General features: G+C 44.8%; 1 protein-coding gene across 1 annotated transcript in view; it reads left to right on the forward strand.

The window, feature by feature from the left end:
* Positions 1–26,625, forward strand: part of LOC124287665 (macrophage mannose receptor 1-like) — a 76,698-nt gene extending 50,073 nt beyond the window's left edge. The window contains exons 29-43 of the mRNA XM_046724167.1: positions 1,893–1,956; positions 3,322–3,534; positions 5,209–5,390; positions 5,566–5,630; positions 6,214–6,326; positions 7,580–7,714; positions 8,241–8,369; positions 8,785–8,957; positions 15,270–15,372; positions 17,352–17,596; positions 19,006–19,174; positions 20,276–20,563; positions 21,880–22,056; positions 23,483–23,644; positions 24,148–26,625. Coding sequence (XP_046580123.1) covers positions 1,893–1,956; positions 3,322–3,534; positions 5,209–5,390; positions 5,566–5,630; positions 6,214–6,326; positions 7,580–7,714; positions 8,241–8,369; positions 8,785–8,957; positions 15,270–15,372; positions 17,352–17,596; positions 19,006–19,174; positions 20,276–20,563; positions 21,880–22,056; positions 23,483–23,644; positions 24,148–24,389 — 2,460 coding nt within the window. The 3' untranslated portion in view covers positions 24,390–26,625. The remainder of the gene's footprint in view (positions 1–1,892; positions 1,957–3,321; positions 3,535–5,208; positions 5,391–5,565; positions 5,631–6,213; positions 6,327–7,579; positions 7,715–8,240; positions 8,370–8,784; positions 8,958–15,269; positions 15,373–17,351; positions 17,597–19,005; positions 19,175–20,275; positions 20,564–21,879; positions 22,057–23,482; positions 23,645–24,147) is intronic.
* Positions 26,626–27,885: the final 1,260 nt, after the last annotated feature.

Raw genomic sequence — 27,885 nt, forward strand, 5'->3', positions numbered from 1 at the left:
AGACATTGTCATCAAACCACCACAGCGGTATAAGAGCATATATTACATATATCAACATATCTACTACACCATTGTCATCAAACCACCACAGCGGTAATTACGGCAGACATTGTCATCAAACCACCACAACGGTATAAGAGCATAAATTACATATATCAACATATCTACTACACCAAGTGATTACGGCAGACATTGTCATCAAACCACCACAGCGGTATAAGAGCATATATTACATATTCAACATATCTACTACACCAAGTGATTACGGCAGACATTGTCATCAAACCACCACAGCGGTATAAGAGCATATATTACATATATCAACATATCTACTACACCAAGTGATTACGGCAGACATTGTCATCAAACCACCACAGCGGTATAAGAGCATATATTACATATATCAACATATCTACTACACCAAGTGATTACGGCAGACATTGTCATCAAACCACCACAGCGGTATAAGAGCATAAATTACATATATCAACATATCTACTACACCAAGTGATTACGGCAGACATTGTCATCAAACCACCACAGCGGTATAAGAGCATATATTACATATATCAACATATCTACTACACCAAGTGATTACGGCAGACATTGTCATCAAACCACCACAGCGGTATAAGAGCATATATTACATATATCAACATATCTACTACACCAAGTGATTACGGCAGACATTGTCATCAAACCACCACAGCGGTATAAGAGCATATATTACATATATCAACATATCTACTACACCAAGTGATTACGGCAGACATTGTCATCAAACCACCACAGCGGTATAAGAGCATATATTACATATATCAACATATCTACTACACCAAGTGATTACGGCAGACATTGTCATCAAACCACCACAGCGGTATAAGAGCATATATTACATATTTCAACATATCTACTACACCAAGTGATTACGGCAGACATTGTCATCAAACCACCACAGCGGTATAAGATAAGAGCATATACATGTATTACATATATTAACATATCTACTACACCAAGTGATTGCTGTGGCAGGTACAAATGGTTTATGGCGCGAGATGTCGATACAGAATACCCTTATTCATTTTTGTTTGATGCTGCTCATCAAGCAACACGCGGCAGTGTGACTGTACATTAGTGAGTGAGTGAGTGAGTTCAGTTTTATGCCGCACTCAGCAATATTCCAGCTATATGGCTACGGCCTATGAATAATCGAGTCTGGACCAGAGAATCCAGTGATCAACAGCATGAGCATCGATCTGCGCAATTGGGAACCGATCACATGTGTCAACCAAGTCAGCGAGCCTGACCACCCGATCACGTTTGTCGCCTCTTACGACAAGCATGGGTTACTGAAGATCAATATTCTAACCCGGACCTTCACGGATCGACTGTACATTAGAGCGACGGATTCCAAAACAAGCCGACAGAATTACTCCGCTTGTAATTGTAAGAATACGATTAGGCTCCCCTCTACCCGCTCACTTCCCTATTTTAGAGAGCCGGCGAACAAGGAAAACGAGACCATTTAGAAGCCGTTCCTATAGAAGGAACTTGAGCACATTCCTTAACAAGATGGCTGAAAGTATGTGGTATGAGGAATTCGACCATAAAAAAACCTAATTATTCATTGTGTTGAAAAAGGAACTATTTTATCACAGCTGATCACCACTGAAAATGTACACCACGACGTCCTCTCAACAAGGACGGTGTGATGAAGAACTTGTCCTTGTTGACCAAACAAAATGTTAAACGCAATTCAAAGACAGAATTCAGGATTTTTTCTAAACGAGCCTTCTGAAGCCATTGGTTTGAACATGCTAGTAATAGTATACATGCGATTTTAAATCCTTTCTATCAACCGATTGTGATACGTCATACAAAATGCTAACTTTTTTAACAGATGGTACTACAACGCCAACTTTTGGGTGGGTCTTAGTGACAGATCCAAGGAAAACAGTAAGTAGATGTCAAACATGAATATTATACTAATATACTCTTAAAACAGCAGTTAGAGTTACTGTATATTTGGTTTATTCAATAATTTATTTGGTTTATTCAAACTGCAATCATTTCAAATTATTGGTGTAAGTCGCATGTTCGTTAACATATCCGTTTTATACAGCATCTTTCAAAAGACTGCACGAAAATATCATAGAAAGACAATTGAAAACAAACTGCATGTGTAGTGACTATGACTAAGGTCAAAAGAGTCGGTAAAGAGTCAACATTTTGGTCATACGCTTGTCGATTTATTGAAAGTGGGAATTCGAAAATGTCGAGACTAAATGCTGCAAATTGCAACATCGCCAAAAGAGGTTTGGCAGCAAGAGTTCCATTCAGCCGTGGCACGTTATTTCAACGTACACCAGAGCAACCCATCCTCTTAATGGGATCTGTGAAACCGCCTCAATTCAAACGGTCGCAGTAGCGTGGTGGTATAGGGAACCACATCCTTCACACGAAGATCTGTCTTTGTGGTGGTCCAGGGGAATCTGGCAGTATAATGGTACATCAGCGTAATTCTTCCACCTCACCTTCTTTCGATTATCAACAGACCGAAAGAGTTGGTTCAATATTACCACGCTACACCACACACAGCTCGTGTCACTTTTGGCTTCCTTCAAAAATTTCCAAAGTCAGTGTCTTGCCACGGTCTCCAAGACCTCCGGATCTCAACCCGATAGAGCATCTGTGGAGTGAACCCGATAGACGTGTTCGTCAGTGTCAACATGCGCCACGGACACTTGTCAACAGGCAAAGGCGTTGTACGAATGATGGAGGGGCATTCCACATGACCTATTCCATGGACATAGTCAGCCTGTGCCGAGAAGATGTAAAATTATACAGTAGTTACACCCGATGGACGATCGATGGACAGTATGCCTACAGAATATGTGCCATGCTAAATTTAAAATCGCATTAAATGAAATATGTGCATTTGATATAACACTGTACAATTTTTAAACTTAGCCCTTGCGTTTCCATTTTGGGAAGCTTGTGTATATGCAATTTCCCAGGGCATGAAAGAAATACTTAATTTAAAACATATTGTTAAATAGTATAAGCTATTTTTCTCAGATGGTGTTCATTTTCAGTTGTCATTTGAGACTGTTGTGCACTATAGTGATGATGTAGTTCGTCCACTCGTCACGACGAAATTCCGGGTTCGATGCCGACACTGGTATAGTGCTTGAAGCCCACTTCTGGTATCCACCGCTGTGCTATTGCCGAAATATTGCTATAAACGGTGTATAACACTCAGTCAGAGTCATGTTGTAATGCTATGCGTACAATAACGTATCGACGTACTGCAATCTGCAGGTTTCGTGTGGACTGACGGCACCCCCTTTGACTACGCGAACTGGTACCTCGGCGAACCCAACAACTCCGGCAACAACGAAGACTGTGTGGAGTTCAACCAGTTCACCAAGCAATGGAACGACAACAGCTGCTTTATTGCCAAAGACTTCATCTGTGAAATCCCTCGCGGTACCACCGTCCCAACAACGACGATACAGACAACCACGCCAATGGGTATCGTACTTTAAAGTCATTTCTGATTGTCTGCTGTTGTATACTGACCTGCAAAAGAAAGTACACATTCCTGTTTGATAGCCGCTAACAAGAAACAAACAAGTACTAGTTATAGTTTACTAAGATGTTTCGCTAAGAGATCAAAGTCGCCGACAGTACTTTAGCAGGCGATAAAGTACACGTTTTGCATGACGTCACAGTGTATGACGTCACTACGCCATTCTCGTCTGCTCCCTCGTTATACCCTTGGTATCCGACGTCACGATGCATGTCAGTTGTCATCGCCTCGTACAGTCTTCTACGGTAAACTACTCTTAACAACCCGCTTCTTGGTTTGCAGTTGCTTCACTCGGCTAACATCAATGGTGGGAACATTACGTTATGCTTCTAGAGGATAAAATGTCTTAACTCGACTTACAATTAAACAGCGACACGGCACTGCTTACAGTCCCACAATGCATCCCTGGAATGTCGCGTGACTAGACAGCATCTGGAATTAGGGTTATTTACTGACGTTGGTAGTAGAAATGCGACGTTGATATTGACCCATACCATTTACGTTAATAACAAATGCAATTAGAACAAGCATTGTCACTAAGGTGACATAATCCCTCGCCGCAAATTATCAAATCAAACTTCAAAAGTAATGAAAGTTTAAGATGAAGTTAACTGTCAACAAAAACATGACCAATCAACCTCTCTTGATATCTTCTCTTTAGTTGTTCAAACACACAAATATTTTCAAGACTGACTTTGACCATGGCATGAATGTCATAGTGCATGAAATATGCTAAAATGGTACTAAAGAAATTGCTTATTGAAAAACATTCAAGGGAAGTCTTGAAAGTCTATGAAGAAAATCCAGTTATTTCAGGTTAACATGCTGAAATCTTCAAAGTGTCGCCATGACCTTAAAAATCAAGTGAAGGTCACCAATATCGACTGGGCCTTATCCTGCGCCTTCCCTAGATAAAGCTTGGTGTTGAATATGAAGAAAATCTAGCGATATCTTGGTGACAAGAGAAAAACGTTAAAGTCCCCTTGTCACCTTGAAATGAAAGTCAAGGTCATAGTCAACGTTTCTTAAGGTATTCTAATTCGTACGTACGGACGGGCGAACGGACGGACGGACGGACGGAGCCTAATACAGTATTCCCCGCTTCGCGCTAAACGCGCGGCGGGGGATAATAAGTTAGAGAAGATATTTAACCCGAACGTAAGCCCTGCTCAAACTGTGTTTATCATTTGTTTTCACGGCAACGTGCATCTTAACGTAGGGGGACAGACAAGTCACTGGAAGAGCCCGTCAGTTAGCCCTGAACCACAATTGTTAATTTAGGTCACCGACACCGTCGTGTTTCTGTTTGTTTTCTGCTTTAAATTTATCGTCGGTAAGTATTGGCATCTTAGAAAAGAAATACAGTTTGCTCTTCCCCCATTGCATAGTGTAACAAGCGTCCTCGTACTTTAATTATAATAGTTCAGGGCAAAAGTGTATCTATTCACACTAAACATGGGTATAGAGTGAACTGTATTTCTTAAGTTCAGTGGCCCACCCATGGCCCAGTGTCTTAGTACAGGGATCTAGAAACACTGTAGTGAGGATTCGTCTATTACCAGCCTCAGGGTACTGTGTGACACATAATGTAAGATGAGTATACTCGTGTCCCACAGTTGCGTGTGCGGGTCCCGACAGCGGCTGGGAATACCACAATGGCAGCTGTTACTTCATCTCGCCGGCGTGGGGCGCAGACGCTAAAAAGACGTGGTATGAAGCCCGCAGATACTGCAACAGTAAGGGTGGAGACCTCGCCAGCATCCACGACATGGACGTCAACAACTTCCTTACCTCACTGGTAAGTTTATTTGGAGCTGTTGTGTCATGCTGTATTTCACTGAAGAACTGGCGAGGTCAATATCGAAAATAGCAGAACGGTAGATAATGTTCATACGTGGAGTGTGGAAAAAAAGAGTGAGGTATGTTACTGTTGTTTCAACGACTCACGTGTAGCTTGTTACTGTTGTTTCCAGATAACAAAGCGGTCGAACGGCATTTACTGGATTGGCCTGAACCAGCTGGGAGGAGACAACTATGCGTATGTTCTGTAGCTCACCATCGTCAGTTACTCGTTCCTTCAATAGGGGGGCGGTGGGGTAGCCTAGTGGTTAAAGCGTTGGCTCGTAACGCCGAAGACCCGGGTTCGAATCCCCACATGGGTACAATGTGTGAAGCCCGTTTCTGATGTCCCCCGCCGTGATGTTGCTGGAATATTGCTAAAAGCGGCGTAAAACCAAACTCAGTCAGTCAGTCAGTCCTTCAATAGGTGACAATATGTAACCTTCTCAGAGGCTCTTGCAAAAAAATGGAACTCTCTTCTTTTTATTCTGTTCCGTGTCAGTTGGAAGCAGTGACTCCATCTGTACTTCCCTTTCTCACTTGTTTGGAATCAGTAATTCTGTTCATTCCTTTTTTTTACTTGTTTGAAATTTTTGTTTTCATTCTTGCTGTGCCAGATGTTTTAAAGCAGTACCACTGATTATTCATTGCTTTACCAGCTTTTCGGAAGCTGTTCCGAATATTTCTCACTTTGTCAGATGTACAGGAACAGTAATGTTATTGGTTCTTCGCCTTCTGACGTGTTTGACATGAGTAATTCGGTCTATTTCTTGCGTTATTAGCTGGACGGACGGATCACCGTCCAACTTTGTGAAATGGAAGCCAGGCGAGCCGAATGATGCGTTCGGTGGTCAGCTTTGCGTGGACATATACGGAGGGGCTACCGCAGGACCAGGTAAGGGAAGGGGGATGAGCGCATGATATTTTACGCCAGTGTCAGGGCTGCATTCAAATGATTAAAAGAAACACAGGTCGACTACCTGCTGATGAATTATCCACACAGTGTAGTTCCTAAAACGGCAAAGACACTGGTTAAACATTGCGATTTGCTCATACTATGTATCAGTAATTGGGGCGGTGGGGTAGCCTAGTGGTTAAAGCGTTGGTTCGCCATGCCGAAGACCCGGGTTCGAATCCCCATATGGGTACCATGTGTGAAGCCCATTTCTAGTGTCCCCCGCCGTGATGTTGCTGGAATATTGCTAAAAGCGGAGTAAAACAAACTCAGTCAGTCAGTCAGTATCAGGAAGTCATTGACACGTACGTTGAAATGTATTACTGTATGTCAACATTCACATTTGGTATATATACTAGTGAGTAAGTGAGTTGAGTTTTACGCCGCACTCAGCAATATTCCAGCTATATGGTTGCGGTCTGTAAATAAACGAGTCTGAATCAGACAATCCAGTGATCCCGTTAGTCGCCTCTTACGACTGAAGATCAATATTCTAACCCGGACCTTCCCGGGTGGTATATGTACTAGTACTTGCACCAACACTATATGTATATATCTACACTATACGTGCATCTAAATGTACATAGACAATATGTACATGTACCTTCACTATATCCACATATACTCTAACTATGTCCACATATAATACGCAATAGCCCCAATGTTAATTGACAGTCTTCATGGTGTAGTGGAATGAGCTTCCAGATTGATTGGAATGTGAGTGATTCGATTTAGAAATAGAGTCAATTTAATGGGTCTGATTTGTTTGGGTTTGTTAACCTACTGGCTGTATCTCAGTAGGTATGCAACAGAAGGTTCCAAGAGGGGACCAAACCACACATGCGTATGTTCGTATGAGTTATGTATGTACAAACGCTATGCATACCTGTACAGATTGTATCTATACTAAGAGAAACAATTTAAGGATGAAAGGAAACTTCAGGTGTTCCTTTAATATTCTCCAGTTTTCATCACCAGCTTTGAATAGCGCTGTGGTGATGAAAACTGGAAATATTAAAAGAACACTTGAATTTTCCTGTGACCCTTTATTTGTTTCTCTCAGTATATATACCGTATATCTACATATCCATACATGATATCTACATATGCTAACACTACAGAGATAAATACCTACTTAAAGCTCTTTATACCTTCCGTATAGTTACATATGCCTACATTATATCTCCATACAGGGTTGTGGAACGACGACAACTGCATGGACAGCAACGGCTACATCTGCAAGAAATTCAACGGCACCACATCCACGGCAACACCGTCCCCAACCCCGACTCTAGTGGGAGGATGTCCAGCTGGGTTCTCACCTGTCGGTAAGAAAGGGTTCATGCGGACCATACAGCATCTCTCACATGCACCCGACTCCCTCTTCTCCAAACATTTGTATATTGAGACTACAGTGTTTTCATTGCAATCACCCGCTTCCTATTTTCCAAAATGAATACATTGTCTGATTTGTAAAAACATTGCTTTATGTAAGAATCCGAACGGAGACCTACGAAGGTTCCCTTTACGGTACGTCATAAAACGGTAGTCCCTTTCTTCGTTTCTTATTATTGGACTGACTGACTGACTGAGTTTGGTTTTACGCCGCTTTTAGCAATATTCCAGCAACATCACGGCGGGGGACACCAGAAATGGGCTTCACACATTGTGCCCATGTGGGGATTCGAACCCGGGTCTTCGGCGTTACGAGCCAACGCTTTAACCATTAGGCTACCCCACCGCCCTCTTATTATTGGAGAAATTGTTATGCTGGATATCATACTTGTTGGTAACCTTGAGTGTTGTTAATTCATATGGATTAATGTAAATCTCCACATTTGCCTTATATTGCAGACAACAAGTGCTTCAGTATTGGTGGACGTACTACCGTTGACCAGAAAAATTGGACCGAGGCACGTGACCAGTGTCGTAAAGTTGGAAAAAATTTCGACATTGCCAGTATTAACAGTTATATCGAACAAGGTGAGTCAGGCTTGGTGCAATAAGGGTTTCACCCGTTTACATACCATTAAAGGGAGTAACTTAAAATTGCAATAAGAGACCAAATGTGATAAAAGACGTGATAGCTGTATAACCTAGCTTCAGTTTGTAGCATTTTAAATATGTTCTAAATTATGATTGATTGGTAAGTTTGTTTGTTGTCTAACACTGCTCTCAGCAATATTCCAGCTATGATCTGTAGACTGTAAATGATCGAGTCTGGACCAGACAATCCAGTGATCAGCGGGATGAGCATCGATCTACGCAACTGGGATGCCATGACATGTGTCTCCTCTTACGACAAGAATGGGTTGCTGAAGACAAATTCTAACCCGAATCTTCACGGGTCGTAAAATATATAAAATATTAGTTATTAAAATATGCTCATGTTTTTCAGCATTCCTATTGATGCTGATAAAACAAACTGGAATATCCGATTCCATATGGATTGGGCTGAACGACCAAAGCACCAACGGCCATTATGTTTGGCAGGACAACTCGGAAGTGACGTATACCAACTGGAACAAAGGGGAACCCAGCGACCGCTACACATACAGTCATTACAACAGGGTGAGTGGGGGACACAGCATCCGCTACACGTACAGACATTACAACAGGGTGAGTGGGGGGACACAGCGTCCGCTACACGTACAGACATTACAACAGGGTGGGTGGGGGGACACAGCGACTGCTACACGTACAGACATTACAACAGGGTGAGTGGGGGGACACAGCGACTGCTACACGTACAGACATTACAACAGGTTGAGTAGGGGGGACACAGCGTCCGCTACACGTACAGTCATTACAACAGGGTGAGTGGGGGACACAGCGTCCGCTACACGTACAGACATTACAACAGGGTGAGTAGGGGGACACAGCGTCCGCTACACGTACAGACATTACAACAGGGTGAGTAGGGGACACAGCGACTGCTACACGTACAGACATTACAACAGGGTGAGTGGGGGGACACAGCGACTGCTACACGTACAGACATTACAACAGGTTGAGTGGGGGGACGCAGCCTCCGCTACACGTACAGACATTACAACAGGGTGAGTGGGGGGACGCAGCCTCCGCTACACGTACAGACATTACAACAGGGTGAGTGGGGGGACGCAGCCTCCGCTACACGTACAGGCATTACAACAGGGTGAGTGGGGACGCAGCCTCCGCTACACGTACAGGCATTACAACAGGGTGAGTGGGGGGACGCAGCCTCCGCTACACGTACAGGCATTACAACAGGGTGAGTGGGGGGACGCAGCCTCCGCTACACGTACAGGCATTACAACAGGGTGAGTGGGGGGACGCAGCGTCCGCTACACGTACAGGCATTACAACAGGGTGAGTGGGGGGACGCACCGTCCGCTACACGTACAGGCATTACAACAGGGTGAGTGAGGGACACAGCGTCCGCTACACGTACAGATATTACAACAGGGTGAGTGGAGGTACACAGCGTCCGCTACACGTACAGGCATTACAACAGGTTGAGTGGGGGGACGCAGCGTCCGCTACACGTACAGGCATTACAACAGGGTGAGTGGGGGGACGCAGAGTCCGCTACACGTACAGACATTACAACAGGGTAAGTGGGGGGACGCAGCGTCCGCTACACATACAGACATTACAACAGGTTGAGTGGGGGGACGCAGCGTCCGCTTCACGTACAGGCATTACAACAGGGTGAGTGGGGGACGCAGCGTCCGCTACACGTACAGGCATTACAACAGGGTGAGTGGGGGACACAGCGTCCGCTACACGTACAGACATTACAACAGGGTGAGTGGGGGGACACAGCGACCGCTACACGTACAGACATTACAACAGGGTGAGTGGGGGACACAGCGTCCGCAACACGTACAGACATTACAACAGGGTAAGAAGGGGGGACACAGCGTCCGCTACACGTACAGAAATTACAACAGGGTGATTGGGGGACACAGCGTCTGCTACACGTACAGGCATTACAACAGGGTGAGTAGGGGGGACACAGCGTCCGCTACACGTACAGACATTACAACAGGATGAACGGGGGGACACAGCGTCCGCTACACGTACAGGCATTACAACAGGGTGAGCGGGGGACACAGCTTCCGCTACACGTACATACATTACAACAGGGTGAGTGGGGGACACAGCGTCCGCTACACGTACAGACATTACAACAGGGTGAGTGGGGGGACACAGCGTCCGCTACACGTACAGACATTACAACAGGGTGAGTAGGGGGGACACAGCGTCCGCTACACGTACAGAAATTACAACAGAGTGACTGGGGGACACAGCGTCCGCTACACGTACAGGCATTACAACAGGTTGAGTGGGGGACACAGCGACCGCTACACGTACAGGCATTACAACAATGTGGGTGGGGGACACAGCGACCGCTACACATACAGACATTACAACAGGGTGAGTGGGGGGACGCAGCGTCCGCTACACGTACAGGCATTACAACAGGGTGAGTGGGGGGACGCAGCGTCCGCTACACGTACAGGCATTACAACAGGGTGAGTGGGGGGACGCGGCGTCCGCTACACGTACAGGCATTACAACAGGGTGAGTGAGGGACACAGCGTCCGCTACACGTACAGACATTACAACAGGGTGAGTGGGGGGACGCAGCGTCCGCTACACGTACAGACATTACAACAGGGTGAGCGGGGGACACAGCGTCCGCTACACGTACAGACATTACAACAGGGTGAGTGGAGGTACACACCCTCCGCTACACGTACAGACATTACAACAGGGTGAGTGGGGGCACGCAGCCTCCGCTACACGTACAGACATTACAACAGGGTGAGTGGGGGGACGCAGCGTCCGCTACACGTACAGGCATTAGAACAGGGTGAGTGCGGGGACGCAGCGACCGCTACACGTAGAGGCATTACAACAGGGTGAGTGGGGGGACGCAGCGTCCGCTACACGTACAGGCATTACAACAGGGTGAGTGGGGGAACGCAGCGTCCGCTACACGTACAGGCATTACAACAGGGTGAGTGGGGGACACAGCGTCCGCTACACGTACAGATATTACAACAGGGTGAGTGGAGGTACACAGCGTCCGCTGCACGTACAGGCATTACAACAGGTTGAGTGGGGGGACACAGCGTCCGCTACACGTACAGGCATTACAACAGGGTGAGTGGGGGACGCAGCGTCCGCTACACGTACAGGCATTACAACAGGGTGAGTGGGGGACGCAGCGTCCGCTACACGTACAGACATTACAACAGGGTGAGTGGGGGGACGCAGCGTCCGCTACACGTACAGACATTACAACAGGGTGAGCGGGGGACACAGCGTCCGCTACACGTACAGACATTACAACAGGGTGAGTGGAGGTACACAGCCTCCGCTACACGTACAGACATTACAACAGGGTGAGTGGGGGGACGCAGCGTCCGCTACACGTACAGGCATTACAACAGGGTGAGTGTGGGGACGCAGCGTCCGCTACACGTACAGACATTACAACAGGGTGAGCGGGGGACACAGCGTCCGCTACACGTACAGACATTACAACAGGGTGAGTGGGGACACAGCGTCCGCTACACGTACAGACATTACAACAGGGTGAGTGGGGGACGCAGCGTCCGCTACACGTACAGGCATTACAACAACAGGGTGAGTGGGGGGACGCAGCGTCCGCTACACGTACAGACATTACAACAGGGTGAGCGGGGGACACAGCGTCCGCTACACGTACAGACATTACATCAGGGTGAGTGGAGGTACACAGCCTCCGCTACACGTACAGACATAACAACAGGGTGAGTGGGGGGACGCAGCGTCCGCTACACGTACAGGCATTACAACGGGGTGAGTGGGGGGACGCAGCGTCCGCTACACGTACGGACATTACAACATGGTGAGTGGAGGTACACAACCTCCGCTACACTTATAGGCATTACAACAATGTGGGTGTTGGACACAGCGACCGCTACACATACAGACATTACAACAGGGTGAGTGGGGGGACGCAGCGTCCGCTACACGTATAGACATTACAACAGGGTGAGTGGAGGTTCACAGCCTCCGCTACACGTACAGACATTACAACAGGGTGAGTGGGGGGACGCAGCGTCCGCTACACGTACAGGCATTACAACAGGGTGAGTGGGGGGACGCAGCGTCCGCTACACGTACGGACATTACAACATGGTGAGTGGAGGTACACAGCCTCCGCTACACGTATAGGCATTACAACAATGTGGGTGTTGGACACAGCGACCGCTCCGCACATACAGACATTACAACAGGGTGAGTGGGGGACGCAGCGTCCGCTACACGTATAGACATTACAACAGGGTGAGTGGAGGGTACACAGCCTCCGCTACACGTACAGACATTACAACAGGGTGAGTGGGGGGACGCAGCGTCCGCTACACGTACAGACATTACAACAGGGTGAGTGGGGGGACGCAGCGTCCGCTACACGTACAGGCATTACAACAGGGTGAGTGGGGGGACGCAGCGTCCGCTACACGTACAGGCATTACAACAGGGTGAGTGGGGACGCAGCGTCCGCTACACGTACAGACATTACAACAGGGTGAGTGGGGGGACGCAGCGTCCGCTACACGTACAGGCATTACAACAGGGTGAGTGGGGGGACGGAGCGTCCGCTACACGTACAGGCTTTACAACAGGGTGAGCGGGGGACACAGCGTCCGCTACACGTACAGACATTACAACAGGGTGAGTGGGGGACGGAGCGTCCGCTACACGTACAGACATTACAACAGGGTGAGTGGGGGACGCAGCGTCCGCTACACGTACAGACATTACAACAGGGTGAGTGTGGGGACGCAGCGTCCGCTACACGTACAGACATTACAACAGGGTGAGCGGGGGACACAGCGTCCGCTACACGTACAGACATTACAACAGGGTGAGTAGGGGGACACAGCGTCCGCTACACGTACAGACATTACAACAGGTTGAGTGGGGGGACACAGCGTCCGCTACACGTACATACATTACAACAGGGTGAGTGGGGGACGCAGCGTCCGCTACACGTACAGACATAACAACAGGGTGAGTAGGGGGGACACAGCGTCCGCTACACGTACAGGCATTACAACAGGGTGAGCGGGGGACACAGCGTCCGCTACACGTACAGACATTACAACAGGGTGAGTGGGGGGACGCAGCGCCCGCTACACGTACAGGCATTACAACAGGTTGAGTGGGGGGACGCAGCGTCCGCTACACGTACAGACATTACAACAGGGTGAGCGGGGGACACAGCGTCCGCTACACGTACAGACATTACAACAGGGTGAGTAGGGGGACACAGCCTCCGCTACACGTACAGACATTACAACAGGGTGAGTAGGGGGACACAGCCTCCGCTACACGTACAGACATAAACACAGGGTGAGTGGGGGGACGCACCGTCCACTACACGTACAGACATTACAACAGGGTGAGTGGGGGGACGCAGCGTCCGCTACACGTACAGACATAACAACAGGGTGAGTAGGGGGACACAGCGTCCGCTACACGTACAGGCATTACAACAGGGTGAGTGGGGGGACGCAGCGTCCGCTACACGTACAGACATTACAACAGGGTGGTGAGCGGGGGACACAGCGTCCGCTACACGTACAGACATAACAACAGGGTGAGTAGGGTGGACACAGCGTCCGCTACACGTACAGACATTACAACAGGGTGAGTGGGGGGACGCAGCGTCCGCTACACGTACAGACATTACAACAGGGTGAGTGGGGGGACGCAGCGTCCGCTACACGTACGGGGACACAACATTACAACAACAGGGTGAGTGGGGGACACAGCGTCCGCTACACGAACATTACAACAGGGTGAGTGGGGGGACAGCGTCGCTACAACAGGGTGAGTGGGGGACACAGCGTCCGCTACACGTACAGACATTACAACAGGGTGAGTGGGGGACGCAGCGTCCGCTACACGTACAGGCATTACAACAGGGTGAGTGAGGGGGGACGCAGCGTCCGCTACACGTACAGACATAACAACAGGGTGAGTGGGGGGACACAGCGTCCGCTACACGTACAGACATTACAACAGGGTGAGTGGGGGACACAGCGTCCGCTACACGTACAGACATTACAACAGGGTGAGTGGGGGGACACAGCGTCCAGGGTGAGCGGGGGACACAGCGTCCGCTACACGTACAGACATTACAACAGGTTGAGTGGAGGTACACAGCGACCGCTACACGTACAGACATTACAACAGGGTGAGTGGAGGACACAGCGTCCGCTACACGTACAGGCATTACAACAGGGTGAGTGGGGGAACGCAATGTTAACGCCGGGGTAAGTGGTTGTACAGGTGCGGGTGTACAACTTGGGGGATTCCTGAGAACAGGTTTGGTCACGGAGAAACTGGGTTTCAACCTCACGATCTTAGATTTCTTAACTGCGGAAGCAACTCTGCACTACTACAGTCGAACCCGTTGTGTCGAAATTACAGTTGTCTCGAAGTAAGAGCCTCGTCCTTGGGTATTCTATACATGAAGTCCAACATTAAAACCTATTACACGCTTTACTTAAGCAACAGTTTGACATGTGAAATGTATAATCTATGTTTCTTAGGATAGATTAGACTTGAAAACACTTCAGCAAATTCAGTTTCGAGTCTGTTAACAAAATGTTTACTGTTTAATGTAGTAGTCAATTTGCGTCACCACGTGTCTTTCAATATTTAGAGAGGATATGGTTATGGTGGACCAAAGATCGTTAAGTGTTACTGCTGACGCCCCACAAGAGAGTGATGACAATAGTTGAGACAGCATGTCATACGGCTGTGTTTAACAATCATGTTTGTAGACACATTTAGTAACCTGAATGATAAGTGGATTCCTTTCTCACCTTGCAGGAGGACTGTGTGGTTGTGTTGACCGATTCTGCAGCAGTACTTGGCCGCTGGAATGACGAAAAGTGTAGCGAGAAGAAGGGATTCGTCTGTCAAACTTACAAAAGTGAGTATCATAGTTTTTGTCTTGTATTCTTCTTGTAACACTCGTTATGACATTACCTCGCGAAATTTTAACACAAGACCTCAGCAGGTAAAGTGACACAAAGCAGATCGTTACACATGTAGAAAACTGTTGTGCAGATAGGAAGAGTCAAATAGGCTTCTATTCGTCTACATTTTGCTTCTGTGTGCTTAAATATTGGTCATATCATTGGTGAGGCTGCTTACATTCTACTAAGAATTAGTTAGTGGGATACATATGACATCACACAAAATCCAATACGATGTAACCCGTACTGAAATGTGTGCGTGTACAGTTTTCGTCACCGTTTTTGCCAGCAAATCACTTTCCCTAGTCTTGTATGACATGGGGCGGTGGGGTAGTCTAGTGGTTAAAGTGTTCGATGCCGTAACATTGCAGGAAAATGGCTAAAGGCGGCGTACAATTAAATTCACTCACTCACCCTTAATGACAAACCTCAGACTGAAAATTCTTATCAGTTCCCTTCAAAGACTGTCGTCATATCCAATACACTAGCTATAAAATCACAATGGACAGCGATATGACTAGTCAATTGTTTGTATTTAGATTAGCGAGCCACGGATCACTCCGAACTTCATACTGACAGGTTTCTTTGGTCTGCCGCCACATTAGTTAGAATGCCTCCTCGTTAGAATGAGAAAGCCACAATAACTCGGTGCGCCTAGTGGCTGCAGGAGTTGTATACTCCCCAGGGAGTTGAGACTGATAATACGATGTGCCGTTGAGATTGACATCCAATGATCGAGGGGAAAATACCAGCGCCATGAGCATGTATTAGTTGCCTGGATATGTGCGCTATATAAATATCCTATAATAATAATAATAATTAGTTGATGAAATCAAAACTGATCAAGTGTATATGTATGACAACGTATATAATTTACTTACATGCATGCTCTGGGCCTTGGGGTAACCATGTGGTTACAGCGTTCTCACGTCACTCCGAAGGGCCAGTTCGATGCCCAACATGGGTGCAATGAATGAACCTCACTGTTAGTGGTTCCCCTGTGATATTGCTGGAACATTGCTAAAGTCGTACTAACGCATGCATCCTCAGTTCGTCACGGGCGAGAATACACGTTTTACCGACATCCACGAATCCCATACTCGTTGTCAGTATGGAGTAACTAAAGGAACGTCACATGATCCGTCTTCTGTGTGTGACCTGAACCCAACCACTGTCTGATCTGTGAATCAGATGATCTCAAGGTCGCACTGCACATTTCACACACTGTCAAGCAAGAGACAGTTTAGATTAACAACTAGTCTCTGAAATGAACATATTTTACTGAAAAAAAATTCATAGTAAAAAGAAATAAAATATAATGAAAAGGATCCCTGAGACTTTCTTAATTTTCAGACCTTAAGCTGAGAAAATCTAGACTTGCCACATTTTCTAGACTTGCGTGGACTTTCTTGGATTTATTTGTTTCAGGGTCTGTATGACAGACTAGAGACATTTCACCATCAATCCCGTCTCTAAAATGAAAATACTAAAGAAAATGGAGTTGTTAGATTATCTCAATAAAAAGTAATACAAAAGAGGCGACTAAAGGGATCTTGAGGATCAGGCTTGCTGCCTTGGTTGATGCATTTCATGGTAACTGCCATCAGCAAATCACATGACGTCTATCACTGGATTGTCTGGTCCAGACTCGATCACCAACAAATCGCCGCCATGTTGCTGAAGTATCGCTGTGTGTAGTATAGTTGAACAACAGACATACATTAGCAATCTTAACCAGAGGCCATGTTCAGGTAGTGTTATGCCGGGGAGCTTTCTTTTGACAGTGTCGAGACCATTGTTTCTGGGGGTAATTTGGTGATTGTATATAAATGTCCATCTTCATCGTGAAACTAAATCGCAACAAAATTAAAGTTTAGAGGAAATTCCGATAAGGATACAACTATCAGAATCATGATGTATATGTCCTCCCTAGGTACCGCCTATACCACCTCTGCGCCCTCACAGACAACCTGCAAACCTGGATACCAGCACTTCGGCACGAGCTGTTACCGTGTTGTGACGTCAGCCGCAGCGTGGCAGGCAGCGCAGACGACATGTCAGACCGATCAAGGAAACCTCGTGTCCATCACCGACTTGTACGAACAGTCCTTTGTTGACACCATCGCTCACGTCAACAATGTCGCGGGTGGCTTCTGGATTGGTCTTTCTGATAAAAAGGTATTTTAGTTAAGGAGCCAAATGTTCAACTTGTAGAATGTATGGCAGTTTCGTCGCTTTTTCAGTTTTTGCTCATTTCGGTCTCTTGCTAATTTAGTATTTGTCACTTTATAGGTGAGAATATCGCTTTGGCATTTGCAGTCAAGGTCAAGACATTGTTTGCTACTTTGCAGGGTCAGGCAATAAATATTTACTTTTTAAACTGTGTGATTCTTAGTTCCCCATTTTTGATAATTTCCATAGTTTTTTTACCCTTTGCTCCTTATCAATTGATATATGTATTGTTGGATAATCGAGTCTCGATATTTTCTGAAGGTGTTTCTGGGGGTTATATTTTACTGGAAATGCACATAACGAACGACGGTTATTACGAACTAATATTTCTGGTCCCTTTGAGTTAACCGTAGGTCACAGCACATCATATCATTAGAGGGGTACAAGTGTGCCATCTAAGGCCCCGTATATTTGCTGTGTAGAGTAAGGTCTTTTGCTTACAGTCCAAACTGATACATTTCCATATTGTTTTATCCTTCTGCACCTCCCAACAATGTTTGACCTTAAACCTGAAAAGCTGCAGGCCCTAAGTACCCAGAACCATAGATAGTCGTGGGTCCTGATCAGAATGTGTAGGGCCTATATTTCAATATGCAAATAATACTCTTAGTAACTGAAAACTGTCGGCCTTAAGGACCTGCAGAAAACAAAAGCTTTTCGTCCGAGTGGTTTTCAGTCGGCTTCGGGCCTAAGGACTAGTGGTGTTCCGATTAATTGAAATAATCGAAGATTGGTCGTAGTGACCAAACGACCAAGCAATCGATCACATTTACTCATAATCGAACACAAACGATTTTGGAACTACTGTTTTACTCTTTGAAACACTTGACGATGGAACATATCTTCGAAGTTGTCAGGGCCTGAAAACTTGTTTACTTCTTAGAAAACTCACTTCACTAACTGAAAAGTCATGACTGAATATTTCTTGAAGACTCCAGGAAGTTCATGTTCATGATATATTAGTCATCACTTTAAGAAGCGAGTTGCATCATGTTATACTTATCTGCATTAACAACCTGCATAGGAAAATCTGAAAAATGATGCTAACCATTTTTTTTCGATGATAGTTCGTTGGTAATGAAGCAATCATCAATTGTGAGATTTTTTTTCAGCCAATTCCCAACACTACTAAGGACCCACGTTTATTTCGAACGCTGCCTCCCAGTCTCTCTAAAATCAAAACAGTGTAAATCAAAACATACTAACTCGTACTGTTTATGTCAAAGAGAATTAATGGTGTTGAATGACTTTGCTTTCTAAAAAAGCCAATTGTCTATATCATAGTTGCCTTCCTTAGCATTTGTCCGTTATGTGTCCCTCAATGCCCTCCCATCTGTATGTGTCTTCATCCGCAGACCCCAGGCATCTACGGGTGGTATGACGGTTGGCCTGTCCTGTTTACCAGATGGGGTAAGGATGAGCCGACTCGGAACACCAACGAGGGGTGTGTGGCTCAACAAGGCCTGACGTGGAATGACACTCTGTGTGCCCGAAGTCTCCCTTTCATCTGCGAAATAAGTTCAAGTAAGAGTGAATTATCACATATTTCCTGAATCTATCCAAAATCAGGAAGAGAGTTTTATGGACTTCTTCATTACGAGGAACGCAACGGTTCGGAGTATATACATACTCCTTTATCAGGCAGAGAGCTACATACAACCCTCTTCCTTATGTGTCACTTCTAAATGCTTTTCAAAGACCCACCCAAAACTATCTTAAATATATCCATTCTATAAAGTTAAATGTTTTATTATCATTATGCATTATCATATCGCAGTATATATGCCAGTGGGTGTTCTGATAACATATGTTAAGTATTTACCGTCATTCAAGATCTCCTGTGAACGGTATACAAGTTTTAGAATAGAATATTACGTATATAAAATGAATAATATGTGCTTTTCCTTCGTACAGATTTCATACAACTTCATTTCATTTTCTGTCATTTGTCTTTATTCTTGTCAAAGGACTAATAATTGTATAATACATCTCCTGAACCCGTGAAGGTTAGAATCGATCCTCAGTAACCCATGCTTGTCGTAATAGGCGACTAACTGGATCGGCTGGTCAGGCTCGCTGGCTTGGTTGACACATGTCAGCGGTTCCCAAATGCGCAGATCGATGCTCATGCTGTTGATTAATGGATTGTCTGGTCCAGACTCGATTGCTTACAGACAGTCGCCATATAGTTGGAATATTGCTGAGTGCGGCGTAAAGCACTCTCTCACTCACTCACTCACTATTTACTTCCTTACTTACTTACTTCCTTCCTGGCACTTCCATGTTTAATTTAGTGGCTAAAACCGATACAAACAGACCCGGTTATTTGACGTATTTTATAGAGATATCAGAGATATTTTGTGGACCGTACATTTGCACTGTTTTGTGGACCATTTTCAGTCTAATAACGTTTGTAATTTGTTTGTCAAATCCAATTTTCGAGTACATTGTTTTGCCTATGTCCGGTGTAACCAGCCATGATATTACTTGGTTATTGTTAACATTTTCAATAATGTTCAATGATTTGAAATATCCTTGATCAACGTTCTGTCTTATGTATACTTCATGCAGTACTGGACTATTGTCATTATATATATCCGTTGTCAACCTCTCTGTCACCTGCAGCGACACCACCACCGACCTCACCCGTTCCCCCAGGCTTCTGTCCAGACAAAACGTGGACTGCGCATGGCGACTTCTGCTACTTTGCTGCCCCTACCGAGCGGAAGTCGTGGCCGGAGGCCAACTATCTCTGTCACGAGATGGGGATGGAGCTTATCAGTGTACACAGCCAGGAGGAACTGGACTTTGTCAAAACCCTGCTTGAAGCAAGCCAGTCGACGTCCTCAAAATTCTCCTTCAGCCTCTTCAATAGACCCAATGTTTGGATTGGCCTTCAAAAATCACGAAACGGTAAGCAAATGGATGAGGAAGCGCTTCCCAGTAGGGGATGAGTTGCTGGAGATGTGCGAGTGTGTTTAGTTTTACTCCTCCTTTAGCAATATTCAGGCAATATCACGGCGGGGGGCATCAGAAATAGGCTTCACACATTGTATCCTAGACTAAGGCTTAGTCTCTGAATATATATAATTTTGATAGTAACAAACAAGCCCATTCGTATTGAAAAGGAGCCCTAGGGAGACCAGAGATTCAGAACCTGAGGAAATCTAGACTTGCTTTATTTAGGGCTTTAGCACAGCAGAGAGGGCTTGGCAGTAGGGAAATTAATGTGGTTCAGGGACTGTGAGACAGACTAATTGTATCCATGTGGAGAATCGAAATCGGTTCTAACCTAATTGCTATAGATCTTTGTATATTGAGGCAGCGGGAGCTGGAGCTAGGTTTACAAACTGGGCCCCGTTCCTCAAAGCGATCGTAGCGCTAAGGTGATCGTAGCTCCTATACTTTAACATAGACTTCGACTGTCGTAGCGCCACGATCTCTCTGAGTAACGGGGCCATGGCATGCTTGTCGCAAGTATTGCTGTACTGGGTAGTTATGAAGCCTAGTGATTAGAGCATCATGTCAAAGACCCGGTTTCAAGGCATGAAACCAAATTTGGGGTTTCCGCTTTTGCGTCTGTGTGTGCTTTTATGTTTATGTGTTTGAGGGACTGAGTGAGTGAGAGAAAGAGTACATTTGACGACCCGACAAGAATTTGCACCACACGTCGTTTAAAACCATGTGAGTCAGATTGTTTTCTCTGAAAAGGCTAAACAATATGTGCCGATTTTGTATCATGTATTGTAATCTACAAACCATGTCCGCATCATACCTACAAACTGTAGGTTACACTAACGTGAATTGTGTTTCAAACTAGCAAAACACGTCCATGAATGGATGACAAATGAAAATATTTATTTATAGTGACACAGTATTGACGACTAATGTTTACACACTCGAGAGGAAAATATTGATTGGGTTCATTCAAGAGCAGATGTTTTGATCATCACAAGAGAATGAGTGAGTTAGTTTAGTTTTACGCCGCACTCAGCAATATCCCAGTTATATGGTGGCGGTCTGTAAATACTCGAGTCTGGACCAGACAATCCAGTTATCAACATTATTAGCATCGATCTACGCCTGACTGCCCGATCCCATTGTGGCCTCTTACGACAAGCATGGGTTACTGAAGATCAACTGTAGCCTGGATCTTCATGGGTTCATCACTTGGGGGCAATCCTTTATGCTCTGATGTTGGTCTTCTTTCACCCATTAACTATTTCCAGGAGGGTTTGGGTGGAGCGACGGGACGCCAGTCAATTTCTTCAAGTGGGCGTCCGGGGAACCCTCCGACGTGAACGGGACGAACAAGGAGAACTGCGTGGAATACTACCGCACCACCTACGCCTGGAACGACGTCACCTGCTTCACCGACAGGTCGTATATTTGCAAAACCAAGAAAAGTAAGACATTTCTCAATGTTGAACCTTTACACAATCAAATGCTTTCAGTGCGATTTTCAAACCTGGAAATACTTTCTTCTGAATGATTACTTTAAGGAATGTCTATACCTATTTAAGCTGGCTTGTTAGGTACTTACAGAAGAATTCAACGAAATCTACAGCGTCAGATTAACGAGATTTCGTATACAATATTTTCTCAAATGACTTATTCTAACCTTTCTATTGACGTTGTTTTTATCAGAGTCGAATTCGCCTCGATTTCTCAAGAAAATCAGCTAAACCCTATATAAAATTAGTTGTTTGTCATGCGTAATAGGTTAATCTACTACCTATTGTCAGTGTCTTGTTTGACAATTCAGCTATCTTACAGAGCATTACTATGGAAAAATAAAAAATTCAGTTTTGGTGTTCGATTATATCTATTTCACGAACGTTGGTGGGTAAGTTCTCACACTTATGAATTACATTCGCCTTAAGGGCTCAGTTTGAAGACCCTCGCCTCATCTGATTCCACTGGTATGATGACATAGAAACGTATGGTATGGACAGACAACTTTTATATTATTTAAAGAATAATGTAAATCCACACCATACGTTCTTATGTTACCATCCAACTTCCAAATGTCCATCAAGCAACTGGTATGATCCATACTTATTTACAAACGTTTGACAATTTTATGAATGACAGGTGTTCCGAAAAAGGGCAAGCACATCCTGCTCTATCAGTAGAAGCTACCGCTTCCACTCGCACTCATTTCTATCTGAGCTGTTATGGTACACTCGCTGCTAAGACTTAACATTATGCCGTAATGAAGGAAAGGTCACGATGCGATGTCATCTGTTCATGTCTTGAAACCATACGCGGAATGCTGAATGAGCGAGTTTCAAGTCTTAAGAGCTTTCCTATTTCCAAACAAAGAGTTGAATACGAGAGCTTTGCCTTTTCTATCGATGTAATAGAAAATGATATACATGGTGTCATATTCTCAGGTTTCCGAATTTCTGACAAATACAATACAGGGCCCCGTTCCTCAAAGCGATCGTAGCGCTACAACAGTCGTAAGTCTATGTTAAAGTATGGGAGTTACGATCAACTTTGCGCTACGATCGCTTTGAGGAACGGAGCCCTGGAGCCTTGGTGGTCGTGCAAATTTACACTTGTCAGAGAGTAACAAAAATACGTGGTCTGGACTTCCAGTTGCCAAACGTCCACGTTTAGTTCAAAGCCCGGTAACAGATCGCTGACATTGTGTACTGGCGATTTGGTGCCTTCCTGTAAGAGTTCGGGTTTGAATCCCCCATGGAACTCAACCCCAAAACGTACTAGAATCTGTACTTTACTGAAAAAGTGTAATCCCATTTATAACATACATTTCTATTATATGTAACAGGTAATTATAACTTTGGTTTTGCTTTTTTTCAACAGCTGTTCCTTCAACAACTACACTTTCAACCACTACGACAACAACTACTACGACCACACCATCAACTACAAAGCAAGTTACATACAGACCCAAATTTAACCCTAGTACTTCAACAACCCGGACCATACCTCCCAGGGTACCCCAACATGAGAAGCTCCACTCAGGTATTGCCAAACAGAGATCTTCAACATATGATTCAGTTGATTTATTTCTGTGATTGTTGTTTAACGCACCTAGCAATATTCCAGCTATATGGTGGCGGTCTGTAAATAATCGAGTCTGGACCAGACAATCCAGTGATCAACAGCATGACATCGATCTACGCAATTGGGATACGATGACATGTCATGTGTCAACCAAGTCAGCGAGCCTGACCACCCGATCCCATTGTGGCCTCTTACGACAAGCATGGGTTACTGCAGATCAATTCTAACCCGAATCTTCATGGGTTTCTGTGATGTGATGTCCTCATACAATGGAAGATAACCAGCAAAGATACACCAAGAAAACTCGTGTTATTACCTGGGCTATGCATATTGTCTTAACCAATTTCTCCGTTTGTCCACGAAAAACCTTTGTCCACGCGAACAGTAAGCTCCTTGCGTTTATATTCCGTGAAACAGTTCTCATGTTCTTACCTTTCACCACCCATTACTTCCTATTCTAGGCGCTGACCAGGGGCTCTCGGCCGGTCAGATAGCTGGCATATTGATCGGAGTGAGCAGTTTCCTCATCATCATCATAGTCATCATAGTTGTCTGGCGGCGTCGACATGCTCCCCCGCCCTCCTCACCGCCGTCTGGTTTTGACAACGCCCTATTCAGCAAGGATACAGAAAATGTGTCTATGTCTAACGGCACCAACAAGAACAGTGTGTATGTGAGTGGGGTACCGTCGGAAGAATGCTGACAGGGACGGCGGACACTTCGTTGTTTAAAGTATACGACATCGAGGTGGTTGGAAAATATTTCAGTAAGCAGGGATAGGTAGGTTCGAAAGGTTTGACAAGAGACATTTAATCGTCATTACGTCCATTCCTCTTTATGTTGCCACGGAGATGTATTATCTACCAACCACCGCATCTCTACAGTTAATTCTGTATTTTGTTTGAGACCCACGAGGTACAAGGTTAGATAGGACGGGTTTGTTGGTGATCATTTTACGAACGCTTCCGATGGACACGATGTCGGACAAGGGCGTTCATTTTCCAAAACCAAACGTACTAGCATGTGAGTGTATGACTGATTACTTCTCTACGCTGTTTTAGCAATATTACGGTAATATCACGGCGTGGGAAATATCGGCAATATTACGGTAATATCACGGCGTGGGAAATATCGGCAATATTACGGTAATATCACGGCGTGGGAAATATCGGGATTTACACATCGTACTGAATATTGAATTAAACCCGGTGTGATGGGAGAGCGTTTTAATCACTTGACTACACACCTGCCTGAAATATGAACTTGACAGACATTATACTGAAGGCAAGAGTAAAGTTATCTGGACCTATTATGAAGGATGTTTTTTAGAAAACTAGTTTTAAAATAATACATGCTGCAAAGGCGCCATGATACCTTTTAGGATGAGATGAAGTTAAATAAGGGGAAGGGGATTGAAAAAACGGTAAAAATAAGAAAGATCGCCTTCCCCTTGTCAGTATAAATTAACAGGGTCATTGCTGTTTACATTTATTTGTCTATTTACAGACAACTTACCTGGCACAACTGACTGCCTTTGTGCAGTTATCAGTCATATCGTCATAGCTTCATAGCGTCATACCATGCTATCTTCTCATGCATTTTGAACTAGATATGACTGTCAATCAGCAAACAGGAAAATTGTGAAAACGATTAAGTGAGAATTGTATAACATCGCGTGTTTGCGGAAAGGAGACTGCGTTTTGAAAATATTTATCACTATGGAACAAATTTCTCAAAACCTAAAGGTGTACCTTGAGGGAAGTCACCACCTTCCTTTTGTATTTCAGTCATATCTTCATGAAATCGTCACAATCTCTTTAAATGTCAGTTGTACTCACAAACTCATGGGGTTCTCCTTGCATAGATCATTTAGTAGTGATAGAGTAAGAGTGAGTTGATCCAAATTCTTCATCCTAAACCAAGAATATATGTGTTTGTCACAGAGAAGCGTGCCACCCAGGCGCTCAGCTTGTTACACTCTGATGCTTATACGATTCCCAATCGTGTAGTACCGATCAGTTGGTATTGGTTGGGATTTGGTCTATTGCTAGGTGTGCAGGTACTGTTCCTCCTTTCAATAACATATTATATATATATATGGAAATAAAGTGTATGTCTTAAAGCTGTAGCCGAATTACTCGCAGACAACCAATCAATACGTTTTATATATTTAATGGAACTGTTTGCAATCGCTCACATTTTGAATAAAAAATAGTTTCAATAGAGATGTGTAACATGCTGCTAAAAATCCTTACGGACCATCCGGTTCTTTCGTGTAAGTAAAGTTAACCTGATATGACTGTCTCGAACTTCGAATGTTGTTATAGTGTATACACGAAGGGTCGGACTGGGAAGCATGCGTTTTCATATTACTCTTCGTACAAAATTTAGTGAGAGAAATAATCATAGACCCTAATTAATATATCATTTTACATCAGCACCAATCGCATGTGTCATACACTGTGCATATATCTAAAACGTTTTGTTAGATTTGGGTGAATGAAAGATCATGGTAAAAGCGAAAGTGTAAATACCGAATGAATGTGAACATCTCCCGATGCCTTCCCAGAAGCACCACATGAAAATACCCGTCTGCATTTGTGTATGAAGTGACGTGCACAATTGAATTTTTAAGGAATAAGATTTGGAGTTCTAGCAGAATTTGTATGAAACGAGTAACACGAATTTGAGTTTGCACATGTATGGGAAGCCTCGCGTAAGGGGGATAACTCTTGCTAACCACAAGATTCATTGTCCAATAATTCCACTGTAGATACAGAAAGGTGACTATTTTTAGCATTATGGATGTTTAGTTCGGAGCTTTAGTATTTCTTCACATTGTACATAGCATTCAGTTTACTATCTGCATTCTTCTTCATGTACATTTATTTCCTGGAGCATTTGTATGTTACCCTCTTATTAAAGACATGGATTTTTTTGTATTGTTTCTTCGTTTGTTTGTTTCCTAATTACGCCGCAGTTACCATTATTCCAGCTATACTACATCCTCGATAATCTCCAGGGTATACGTCACGATCACTCTCCACTATACCCTGGATGCATCCACGGCTTGGGGCGATGATATCAGGTGCCTACTCTGGAGAAGTTGAGCGTACCAATCACTACTCACTTTCGCGTCTTAAATTATCTAACGTTTAAACTTGGCAACACAATTGATGCAGAGGTACTCTGAAAGAAGTAGAAGGAGTTCTTTCATATATTCTTTTTAAAGTTTCAGATCTGTCAATTTGTCTTTATTATTTCCCAAAAATCAGAGTGGCACAGCGAACAAACCTTTGCAACTGCGACCGCAATCTTTGTTGACACTGGCAAGCTCGGTTGTAACGGCGGCTTAGCTGATTGGCTACTGTGAGAATGCGGAGCCAGCCAAGGGAGGTAATAAAATCATCGCCCCAAGCCGTGGATGCATCCAGGGTATAGTGGAGAGTGATCGTAACGTATACCCTGGTGATTTTCGAGGATGGCTATACTACAGAGGTCTGTAAATATTCGAGTCTAGTCCAGAAAATTCCAAGATGGACATCTTGAGCATTATTCGTTGCAGTTGGTATGGGATGTAACCTAGTAACAGAACCCAACCACCCGATGCCGTTAGTCGCCGCTGACAACTACAGGTTGCTGAAGATCAGGTCTAACGGGGCGAGGAAATCTTAGTCATTGAATGTTAGTGAGTTATATACTCTTCACACAAAAAAAACTTGACATAGGACAAATTTGAATTTTAGGAAAATATTTGGCACAAACCAATCCATGTTGAATGCCAGCATGTGGGGTAATGGAAAGAAGAAACGTTTAACAAAACGTAACGTTACACTCACGTCTGTAGTGAATCGCTAAAACGCACCCTACATGAAATGCACGAGCATCATTAAATTGTGTATCACCCTGTGCTGAAGCCTATGACTGTAGGCATTAAAAAGCCACATCAATGGTACTCCACATGTATTGCTTTAAGCCACTATAGACGACAAGAGAATGAAAAGACTGACAGAAGCTCAACGACACAACGCCATCGGTGATGTGGCAAGGCATTACAGCGTGTCCAGACAGATCATCTCAAACCCGATACAAAAATACTGGGAGTGTTAATGACAGACCCAGGTCAGGTGACCTGGAGTTACCACCGCCGTCCAGGATCGCTACATCCGGATGAGACATTTTCGTTCAAACAACACGGC

This window comes from Haliotis rubra, unplaced genomic scaffold, assembly GCF_003918875.1.
Source record: "Haliotis rubra isolate DU_JTF1 unplaced genomic scaffold, ASM391887v1 Scf404, whole genome shotgun sequence".
Classification (NCBI taxonomy): Eukaryota; Metazoa; Mollusca; class Gastropoda; order Lepetellida; family Haliotidae; genus Haliotis; species Haliotis rubra.